Source organism: Oncorhynchus mykiss, chromosome Y, assembly GCF_013265735.2.
Source record: "Oncorhynchus mykiss isolate Arlee chromosome Y, USDA_OmykA_1.1, whole genome shotgun sequence".
NCBI classification, from domain to species: domain Eukaryota; kingdom Metazoa; phylum Chordata; class Actinopteri; order Salmoniformes; family Salmonidae; genus Oncorhynchus; species Oncorhynchus mykiss.
This window is the reverse complement of record NC_048593.1, coordinates 32,140,788-32,152,441: the sequence shown is the minus strand read 5'-3', so window position 1 is coordinate 32,152,441 and position 11,654 is coordinate 32,140,788. Positions and strand designations below refer to the sequence as shown.

The window sequence follows — 11,654 nt, the reverse complement described above, 5'->3', positions numbered from 1 at the left end:
TTTATTTTTACTATTTTCTACATTGTAGAATAATAGTGAAAACATCAACACTATGAAATAACACATATGGACTCATGTGTAACCAAAAAAAAGTGTCTATATTTTGAGATAAGAGCTTAATTTTTGAGATAAGAGCTTCACCTGGAATGCTTTTCCAACAGTCTTGAAGGAGTTCCCACATATGCTGAGCGCTCGTTGGCTGCTTTTCCTTCACTCTGCGGTCCAACTCATTCCAAACCATCTCAATTGGGTTCAGGTCATCTGATGCAGCACTCCATCACTCTCCTTGGTCAATTAGCCCTTACACAGCCTGGAGGTGTGTTGGGTCATTGTCCTGTTGAGAAACAAATAATAGTCCCACTAAGAGCAAACCAGATGGGAAGGCGTATCGCTGCAGGATGCTGTGGTAGCCATGCTGGTTAAGCGTGCCTTGAATTCTAAATAAAATAAAATATATTTTGATTTGATTAACACTTTTTTGGTTATTATATGTGTGTTATTTCATAGTTTTGATGTCTTCATTATTATTATTATTCAATGTAGAAAATAGTCAAAGTAAAGAAAAACCCTTGAATGAGTAGGTGTGTCCAAACTTTTGACAGGTACTGTATGTATAAGGGCCCCAACATGTGAACACAGAAATAGGATGATGTCTGTAATAATATGTATCATACCATGCTTGGATGTATAATTCTAAATATTTCCTCATTCACTCATGATTTGCATAATGCTGTCATAAGTGTACCTGCAAATTTGAAATAATCAATTTGAATGTGGTTATTATGTTGTTATGAAATGTAAAACATGGATATTGCCTCTTAATCCAGTTTGTGCTGTGAAGAAACACAGTTAGTCTCCACCAAAACACACACAAGTGTGAAAAAAGCAACCAATTCTCTAATGTATCATCTGTATGTGGATAAGCAGAAATAATTAGTGTGCACCAGATGGATACTCTGAGCCATGTAGGAGTTTGCAAATTAGGTCACTAGTTCACAAGTGAAGACAGTTAGCTAGTGTGAAGGCAGCAGAACACTTTTCATATAACACCTTAATAACTAACACTACAATCTATAAAATACAACAAAACATAGATTATGGTCCGTACATGTTGAAGATTTCCACCGTTACAATATTTGAATAAAAAACATGAGCTGGCACAACACCCAGAAAAATGATTTTATGTGGAGGTGCTGACTAACGGCGAATAAACTATAAACTATAAAAATAAGGAGAGTTGCACACTCCATCTATCAACTCCCAGTCGTTTACTGGGTAAATCACCAATGTCTCGGAATCTCTGCCTCCTTCAGGGTGACGTCAAGAATGCTTGAACCAGGTTATGTAGACAAACAGTGCAATTAGTGCAACCAATAATTATTAAGTTACTTAGAATCAATTGAGGGAAATGTTAAAAAATAATAGTTCATGGCATATTAAATATATTTGGCTATTGTTATCATATGAAAACATAATTGAATATTGTACATAATATTAGCATCAACATACATTATTGTTAAATTCAATTTCACATATTTAATTGTTTCCTAGTTCATTTCATATTTGTTGGTTCAACCTTAATGCATAATAAGCATCATCAACAGGGGAACATATTAAGTGTACGCTAATAAGCTGTAGAAAGAATATATCAACGTATAAGACTTGTTCATATGAGAGAGAATTGTTCAAAGTCAATATTCAGACCACTAGGGGTCAATGTTTTTAGATAGGATAACCAGTAAGCCTCCCTGTGTAGCAGTTGGATCTCAATGTTACTTCCGCTCCTTGTTAGAGCAACACGCTCAATACAATACTTGACAAAGTATAAATATAGTGGAATAACAATAGTAACATGAAACAAATTAGTAAACATATATGATTTATTCTTACATTTGTTTAAAAAACATGCAGGATTAACAATAACACTGTTCATATAAAAATGCAAAATATATATTTAAAATGCATCATAAAAGTGTTGCAGTTATGTTGAGTTTTTTCCTTGGTAACTTATACATGGAAAATACCTGAAACGTGTGCCTGTATTGTGTAGTCACACAGACTGAGCACATAGGGGATCCTCCTTTAAAAGACAACTGGTCACAGAGAGCTTGTCAGTCACCTCTTCATAACGCTGTGAAAGATTCCCTGTGAGCTAACCTGCTGTCACCTCTGCAACACTGTCAGAGAAGTTAATTGGTCTCGTGTGCACTCCCGCAGTCACCTCGTTGACAGTCAGGGACCTTGCTACTACGTTCTACCTGTGACTTCACGGTGAATGAGGGCGCCATTTCAGTATCATTACATCTTACAATTATCAGCACTTATCATAACATCGTCATAATTACAAATATATCAGCTAAGATACCTGGGTGAAATAAGTAGAATCCCATTTTCTTTTTTCCATGACTTCATATAATCTCCCTAGAATACTGCAGATTGCATTGCTCTTTGGTTTCACACAAATAGCTTATTTGTTTGTTCAACATGCACATACCACTGACAAATATTAATATATATTTGTTAAAAAACAAAAAGAAAATTAAACTAATATAAATTAATGTGCCATTATTTGTGACCCAAAAAGTAATTTTAAAAGTAGTAAGTATATCCAAGTACTGCACAGGTTTTATAGCGACTGTGTAATAACTCAAATTATAAACTGGGTGGTTTGAGCCCTGAATTCTGATTGGCTGAAAGCCATGGTATATCAGACCGTATACCACGGGTATGACAAAACGTTGAATTGTTCTGCTCTAATTACGTTTGTAACCTGTTTATAATAGCAATAAGCTCCTCGGGGTTTGTGAAATTTGGCCAATATACCACGGCTAAGGGCTGTACTTAGGCACGACGCAACGCTTCTCAATCTTTCAGAAATGAATGAGCCCATTGATCGGGTAGGGAGCTGCACCCAGCCCACTGGCAGCATGATCCTACACTACAAGTCATAAAACACAACTCACATGAAGGTACAATATACAATGCCACGCGCCATTAAAACATTTCATTTGAACTAGTACTGGAAGTGCCCTGGAATGTTTTTGCTAACTTATTTTAGCTGTATGGCACACACGAAAGGTACACACACACACACACACACACACACACACACACAGTGTCAATGCCTTCCACACCCGGTAAGTATCCCTTTGTGGAGCCTTAAGGTTCCATTTCCATGATTTCCATATTAAATACAGACATGGTATGTCTTTGGTACATAGTGCTGAGAGAGGTACTTTCAAATCCTTCAGGTCCCTGGTGTTTCAGGGTTTCCCCTGTTATCTCCACGTTCCTAAGCAACAGCAGGATACAAAGGACACACATCGGTGATCTGCATCACCTTGGGTTTTCCACTGGAGGGACATATTGTCCTCTCAGTCTGTGCAGATGCTAGACAGTCTCGGGAGGGTTTGGCCCAGGAGAGAGAGGGAGTGTTTGAGGGAAAAAAAGAGACTGTCCAGCTGGAAGGAAAACAGCTCAATTTGGATGATGAAAAGGATGGGACAGCTTGTGTTCCTTAAATCAATCTGGTCCCGGTTTCCCAAATGCATCTTAAGGCTAAATTCATCTTTAGAACCATTGAGCCTTAAGATGCTTTTGGGAAACCAGGCCCTGGTCCTCTTCTCAACCCAGACAAGTAGAGGCGTTAGCTCAATTGTAGCTCAATTGGTAGTGCATGGGCCTTGCAATGCCAGGGTAATGGGTTTGATTCCCGGGACTACCCGTACGTAAAATACATGCATGCATGACAGTAAATCGCTTTGGATAAAAGCGTCTGTGAAATGGCATATATTATATCCAATGGCAGCCTCAATCCTATGATTCTACTGAATAATATATACTACTTTAAAGGATTCAATGTGTAATCTCACTACCAGTTTATAACAGCAATAAGCTCCTCGGGGTTTGTGAAATATGGCCAATATACCACGGCTAAGGGCTGTTCTTAGGCACGACGCAACGCTTCTCAAACTTTCAGAAATGAATGAGCCCATTGATCGGGTAGGGAGCTGCACCCAGCCCACTGGCAGCATGATATTATACAATGGAAGAGAAGTATCTTGTCCTGAATGGGCAGTAATCTCTAGTACACTGTGAGCCTATCAGACTACATAATACACCTCAGACATAGACTCTGGGTCATTAACAGTCCTGAAATATCATGAAGGTGCCAAAAGGCTCCTCTCCAAACATAAAGCGATAAGTATCAGAATCTTCTGAGTAAGTCCTTTCTGAATGAACAAGCGGCACTGGGCACCCACTCCTCCAGAGGAAGTCCTTCCCTGCTAGACTGCGAAGTATCAGATGACCATTACATCAGCAGAATCCGGAAGAGGAGGAGGGAGCTGGGCTCACTGAAGTAAGACGGACATAAAAGTGGTTACAGAGCTAAAAAGCAGAAGGGTCACAGAGGTTCTCAAACCTGACCAGTCAACTTGTTTAGTCTTTTAGGGCCTGGAGGAGAGTATATTCCCTGTTTGTTAGTCATCTGAGAGTCTGTGGTCAGGATGTGGGGTTGTTTAGACCAGTAGCGGCCCGCCCATTAGGGCGTTAGGGGCGGTGCCCCAATTATGATTGGTCAACAGAAAATATTTGTATAAAAAATATATACAATATATATTATATAATTCATGAATTATGTTTTAAATGCTCATAAAAGTGCAGTAAATGTGTCCAGCTGTTCAGTTACTTACTACTCTGTCCCTCGCAGGTGCATATGCCATGCAAACATTGCTTATATTGTTTTGCTATGAGGGGGAACTGCCCCAATGAAATCGCAGGATTTCTTAGCATAAATTATAATAACAGTACAAAGTTAATGGACTGTCCTGGGGCGTTCAAATGCGTGCTCGATCAGAACTTCTGGGTCTGTTCTCGTCTCCCTCCCAATGAGTCTCTCGCGCCAGATCAGGTACAGATGTGTGCTCTATCAGGTACAGATGGCGCTAAAGCAACAATCTAATTGTAATTAACTTGTAAATAAATAACCCTAACAGTCATTGGAGCCTGGGACCTGACATCTACATCAAACAAGTGTTGAAAGACAGAGGGATACACTATCTATAACTTTCTCATTGGGGATCTGGCTGGCCAATTGTATTGTTTCCCCCCAAGTTGTTCATTTGGTTCTCTTGTAGGTGACAGGGCGACATGTAGTGTGAACTGAAACAGCATGATCAAATTCATTAAGCCAGATACAGTCATTTTTATAAACATTGAGAAATAGTTTAGTAATTTTTGTCAAATTAACCAGTTATCTACCTTTGACAAGCAGCTAGCTAGTTATAGCTATCTGGTAACTTGCTAGGTAGTTAGCTCCCATGCCAATTTCAAGTCTTTCTAAACTAATATCTAACTCGGGAAATATGGAAAATATTCAGAATGAACTGGCTAGCGCATCATGCTTTGTGACAGTATATTAGCTATATTACCCCAGTTAGATAATGTGTTTTCACTTACTGCAGCTGCATGCGTGTTACGTTCTTGTTCGTTCGTGACCTGCTTCTAAATAGTATAATCTAATCTGTTCAAAACAGTGGCAGTTTGTGCAGCAGTGGTCATTTGTGCTGTTGTTCAAATGCACAGATCGCTTTATATATCTTCTCAAAGAAACTACCAGTAGCTCGAAAACTTGGCATCATATGTCATGCTGCTTTGTTGACAACTCCAACCACCTCGCGCCCCGGGCATTCAGCCAATCACCAGCCGCCACTGGTTTAGACCATGAATTGCATGTATCCCTCCGCCCCTGTAACGATGACGTCCATCCAGATGCGCATAGCCTCGGGGGAGGGAGACACCATGTAGTACACCCTGTCATGGGTCTTCACACTAAACGTCAGACATGGGTTGGGGCTCTGGAAGGGAGGGAGGGTGGGGGAAAAAGACAGAGCAAAAAGAAAAGCAATGTCACTATAGTTAAAAAAAAAAAATGTGTTTCTTAGCATAAAATACAGATACTTCAATACTTTAAATGTGTATACCATTTGTCCCTTACCTTGTGTGCATTCTTTAAATGGTCATAGTAAACCTCTTCTATAGCTTGGAAGTATATGACCCCTTTCATCTTGACCTCATGTTTGTCTGTAAGAGAGCACACACTGTAGCACTGGAATGACCATGTTTATGGGTGGTGAAACAAAAAGCACTTGAATCAAAGCTCTTCCAGAGTAAAACAGCATAGCTTGATGACGATGATGTCATCGCTGCTTTTCTTGCAGTGCTCTGATTAAGCTGCCATTTACAGCTGCAACAGACAGAAAGAGAGGGGAGAGAGAGAAGAGAGAGAGAGAGAGAGAGAATGTCAGAAGTAGAAGAAGGAGAGAGAAAGAGAGGGAGAGATAGTAGAAGGTACCTGCGTAGTAGGCCAGGGTCTTGCGGTTCCGGTCGAAGACAAACCAGCGTTTTTTCCAGGTCTTGATCTTACCACCCATCTTGACCAGGAACCCTCTGCAGGTTTTATTTGTGATGGCCAGGTGGTAGCAGTTGTCTGGGTTGTGTCCAGCTGCCTCGATGTGACCATGGAGGTCAAAGTCATCCTTCCTCTGAGGGAGGTAGCGTGTCAGCGGCCGGGCCTGGGGACAGGGGTCAGAGGTGTCTGGTCTGTGTTGAGCCCATGTCTGAAAGCTAAAGATCTGATAGACATTTTTCTTTCAAATGTCATAGTTGCTTTAAAGCATTTTAAAGCTATGGCCTAATTAAATGACCATGCATCTGAAATGATTGGTATTATGAATCTTGGCCCATCCCTTTCTGGATCTCTCACCTGTGCCCTCTGTTTCTCGCGTAACTTCACCTCCCTCTCGATCATTTTCTGCCTCCTGCTGGTCTCCTCTTGCAGTCTCTTCTCCAGGTCCTCCCTCCTCCTCCGCTCCTCCTCCAGGGCCTGCCTGCGCACCTCCATCTCACGCTCCTATACACGCCACACACAGAAAGTTACAGCATGGTCAACACGCACACAAAAAGAACGGTAGAGATGGTTTTAGTTATGAAGGCTTCATTACCTTGTGCTCAAGGAGTCGATGCTTGTCAGCCTGGGCTTCTCGTAACAAACGTTCCATCTCCTTAATCTTTCCTACGTTGGATGTGCTGGCACTGTGGAAAAAAGGTTTCATAAACACAAAGCAAGGAGAGTACACACGCACACCAGAAAAAGGACTGTCCATCCTGGAACCTGTTAAGTGTGAGTTAAATTCCAGACCAGGGCCCTTACTATAAAGTTAACAAACACTGCACCTCTGCACCAGTCATACCATCACATTCTGTACAATGTATAGCCCATTATTTTGCTCTCATATTTTTCCATCCTGTATATACTGCATGGACTGACCAAGATCACACTCACACACTTTTTTTTATTTTTAAATGTAACCTTTATTTAACTCTCACACACTTAACCAATTTGAACTTTCAGGGTGGTCCTTGGTGTACAGAATCAGTAAAGTAGAAAAAACATCTCTTCTGCTTATAAAACTGGGTGTGAGACAGCTGGACAACATATGGCCAAGACACGTTCAGCATCCTCACTAACAGAATAAAATGTTCTGATCCCACAAGTAAATGTTCTGGTCCACCTTGGTCAATTCAGAGTAATGATTTGGAGACCTCTTATGTTGATAAATGTGTTTCTTTATAGGCTACCTGCCGACACATGCAGAGATATATAAATAAACATTTTTCCCATTGTAACAGGATATCCTGAAGATTTAGAAGGAATTTAATAGTTTCACTTGGAAGAGCATGAGATCTAATGGAAAACAGTCTGCAGGACTATGTGTCTGATAACCAACGAGCATAGTCAACTTTGTCTGAGGGTTCAACTGATTTCATCTAACCGATTATTTCTGACAAGAACATTGTTGACAAAGTACTAGTACTTGATTAAAAACAATAACACACACGTTGTAACAACAAAGGATCCAAAAAGGATACTTTTGGTTTAAACAAACACAGCCTCTTCTCTACAACAGACAACCAAGCACCAACAAACAAGCTCTTTACTCACTTCAGATTCAGCCTCTTGGCACTATCCCAGCGACACAGTAACAGTACTGATGGGCTGGATCTCCACTGTGGCTGGGCCCCTTCACTGAAACCACAGCTGTGTGTAACCTGACCCTTCTGCACCAGCCTCAGCCATCCCACTCCCTGCTGGTCAGCCCTCCAACTGGGGCTCTCACCCTGCCTCACTCCTACATGCTTCACTCAGCTTCACGCCTGAACGCTTCACTCAGCTTCACGCCTGAACGCTTCACTCAGCTTCACTCCTGCATGCTTCACTCAGCTTCACGCCTGAACGCTTCACTCAGCTTCACGCCTGAACGCTTCACTCAGCTTCACGCCTGAACGCTTCACTCAGCTTCACGCCTGAACGCTTCACTCAGCTTCACGCCTGAACGCTTCACTCAGCTTCACGCCTGAACACTTCACTCAGCTTCACGCCTGCACGCTTCACTCAGCTTCACTCCTGCATGCTTCACTCAGCTTCACTCCTGCATGCTTCACTCAGCTTCACGCCTGAACGCTTCACTCAGCTTCACGCCTGAACGCTTCACTCAGCTTCACGCCTGAACGCTTCACTCAGCTTCACGCCTGAACACTTCACTCAGCTTCACGCCTGAACGCTTCACTCAGCTTCACGCCTGAACGCTTCACTCAGCTTCACGCCTGAACACTTCACTCAGCTTCACTCCTGCATGCTTCACTCAGCTTCACTCCTGCATGCTTCACTCAGCTTCACTCCTGCATGCTTCACTCAGCTTCACGCCTGAACACTTCACTCAGCTTCACGCCTGAACGCTTCACTCAGCTTCACACACTTTAAACTAATGTCACATTGAGCTAACAATGGTCATACTTTAACAGTGGGCCTTCTTGAATCATTGTGCTACTTGAACAATGGTCCTACAGTTCTCTCTATCACCTGGAGATGTTGTCTGGGGAGCAGGCAGAGATGCTGGTCTCCATGCTGTCAGAGCTGTCCATACTGCGCGTGTCAAAGCCATGGCCATTGTCTGCGTAGTGGAAGGGGTCCAGGAAGACATTGGACTCAGACACAGTCCTGCTACACAGGTCAACCAGTCTCTGTCTGTTCTCACTCATGTACAGGTGGCTATGGCCTGCTGAGAGACAGATAAACACACAGACAGACATGCTCTTTATGAAGCATTTTATCAGATTAAACATTTAAATATGTTTGTTGCTGGTTAACTGTCCCAACTTATTTGCAGTTGGTCAGAGGGCATTGCTGATACACAAATAGTATATTCCCCTCCAACACTGAAATGGGCATGGTCATCAACCCCCTCAGACCTGTTCCCAAAGGCTCTAGTTACTTCTGCTTGAGATACTATCAGAGTATAGCTGAACATGTCTTTCCTGCTCAGGCCGATGCTAATGGACACTGGGGGAAAGATGCCCTGTGGCAGTCCATGTTAACTAACAGATTGACATGCAATATTGACCACTCAAGAAATGAAAAGCTATGAATGTCTATCTCTGCAGCTTGTAGCTAGCATGCCGTGAGAAACAGGCAGCAGGTACGGAGAGAGGCATGGAATCCATGAATGATTAGAGAAAAGCTAGAGAGAGACAGAGAGATAATGAGATGGTGTTACAACACTGAACAAAAATATAAATGCAACATGTAGTGTTGGTCCCATGTTTCATGAGTTGAAAAAAAAGATCCCAGAAATGTTCCATATGTACAAAAAGCGTATTTCTCTAAAATGTACATCCCTGTTAGTGAGCATTTCTCCATTGCCAAGATAATCCATCCACCTGACAGGTGTGGCATATCATGAAACAGCATGATCATTACACAGGTGCATCTTGTGCTGGCCACTCTAAAATGTGCAGTTTTGTCACACAACACAATGCCACAGATGTCTCAGGATTTGAGGGAGAGTGCAATTGGCATGCTGACTGAAGGAATGTAATGTTCATGTCTCTACCATAAGCCACCTCCGATGTCGTTTTAGAGAATTTGGCAGTGCGTCCAACCGGCCTGATAACTACAGACGATGTGTAACCATGTCAGCCCAGGACCTCCACATTCGGTTTCTGAATTTCTGCACAAACCGTCTCAGGGAAGCTCATCTGCGTGCTCATCATCCTCACCAGGGTCTTGACCTGACTGCAGTTCGGCGTCGTAACTAACTTCAGTGGGAAAATGCTCACCTTCGATGGCCACTGTCACACTGGAGAAGTGTGCTCTTCCCGGATTAATCCCGGTTTCAACTGTACTGGGCAGATGGCAGACTGTATGGCGTCGTGTGGGTGAGTGGTTTGCTGATGTCAACGTTGTGAACAGAGTGCCCCATGGTGGTGGTGGGGTTATGGTGTAGGCAGCCATAAGCTACAGACAACTAATATTGAACTTCTAGACAATAGGTCATTAGAGGCATCATAAAAACAAAATACAAATTGAAGTATGCCCAGACATGCACACAAGTTCACAAAACAAAAAACTGTTTTTGCTCACCCTTGAGCAGGTGTCGTGTTTCCAGAACTCTGGGAGAGATAGAGAGGCCCCGGGGGATGATACTACCACAGCTGGAGCTCTGGGAAAGAGGCAGGTGGGACTGCAGAGTAGACAGACGGACACAACAGAGAGTGAGATGACCTGATAAGTGTCTCTCTAACCCAATGCTCCAGTAATCAGATGCGGGGACTCTGGGATTCAATGGCATTATCAATTAATGATTAAATTAGAGAAATTAAGGTCCTGACGGACTAGAGTTGTGCACTGCTGATCTAACCCCTGTGGTTGTCCTCTGCACAGTACGCCACAAGGAGGAGAAGTTGATCTGGTTCCCCAAATGCTCACCTTAGGGGACAGGCTGACCCCAGGGAGGGGAGGTTGGTCCCCCATGCTCACCTTAGGGGACAGGCTGCAGCCGAGGGATGTGAGGTTGGTCCCCCATGCTCACCTTAGGGGACAGGCTGCAGCCCAGGGAGGGGAGGTTGGTCCTCCATGCTCACCTTAGGGGACAGGTTGCCCCCAGGAAGAGGAGGTTGGTCGCCTATGCTCACCTTAGGGGACAGGCTGCGGCCCAGGGTAGAGCTGCTGTAGTGACTGAGGGCCTGCTGGCTCCTCTTACGTGGCAGAGTGTCACTGAGGTGGGAGGAGTTCTCCTTATTGCCCCGCCTCCTCTCCTCTAGAAAGCGGAAGTGCTGCACAGACCAGAACAGATACATCAACATGTTAAAGGAATAACGGTTGTGGAGGAAACGCATAAAATATCATTGTACGCTGACGACGTTGTAGTTTAGGTCTGCTATGTCTGACCCTGTGAAGTCTGTCCCAAAGCTAATAGAAGGTCTTAAATCAAGTTACTCCAGGTACAATATGAATGCTAATAAAACGGAGCACTGGCCTTTAATACACATATCACCCGCTATATAAAAACATTCTTCTCTTTTAAATTGTCAAATGAAGCTACCACATATCTAGGAAAATCTATAGCTGCTGATCTTGATAACTTATACAAAGCCAACTACACCAAGCTGATAGATAGAATCAAAGGAGATCTGGACTGCTGGTCTGTGCTGCCCCTCACCCTATCGGGAAGGGTAGAATCAATAAGAATGAACGTATTACCCAGATTATTGTTCCCCTTTCAAACACTTCCCATTTGACAACCAGAATCTGT

At 43.0% G+C, this 11,654-nt stretch overlaps 1 protein-coding gene across 8 annotated transcripts in view; it reads right to left on the bottom strand.

Annotated features, from left to right (window-relative positions):
- Nucleotides 1-1,862: 1,862 nt before the first annotated feature.
- Nucleotides 1,863-11,654, bottom strand: part of LOC110509425 (pleckstrin homology-like domain family B member 2) — a 34,951-nt gene continuing 25,159 nt past the window's right edge. For 6 of the 8 annotated variants that reach the window (XM_036967407.1, XM_036967408.1, XM_036967410.1 and 3 more), the window contains 8 exons: nucleotides 11,035-11,175; nucleotides 10,484-10,583; nucleotides 8,924-9,122; nucleotides 7,005-7,095; nucleotides 6,767-6,913; nucleotides 6,356-6,575; nucleotides 5,999-6,084; nucleotides 1,863-5,858 (listed from right to left, as the gene is read on the bottom strand). In XM_036967407.1, coding sequence (XP_036823302.1) covers nucleotides 5,718-5,858; nucleotides 5,999-6,084; nucleotides 6,356-6,575; nucleotides 6,767-6,913; nucleotides 7,005-7,095; nucleotides 8,924-9,122; nucleotides 10,484-10,583; nucleotides 11,035-11,175 — 1,125 coding nt within the window. In that variant the 3' untranslated portion in view covers nucleotides 1,863-5,717. The remainder of the gene's footprint in view (nucleotides 5,859-5,998; nucleotides 6,085-6,355; nucleotides 6,576-6,766; nucleotides 6,914-7,004; nucleotides 7,096-8,923; nucleotides 9,123-10,483; nucleotides 10,584-11,034; nucleotides 11,176-11,654) is intronic. The other 2 variants (XR_005040371.1, XM_036967409.1) reach the window with 2 other exon arrangements.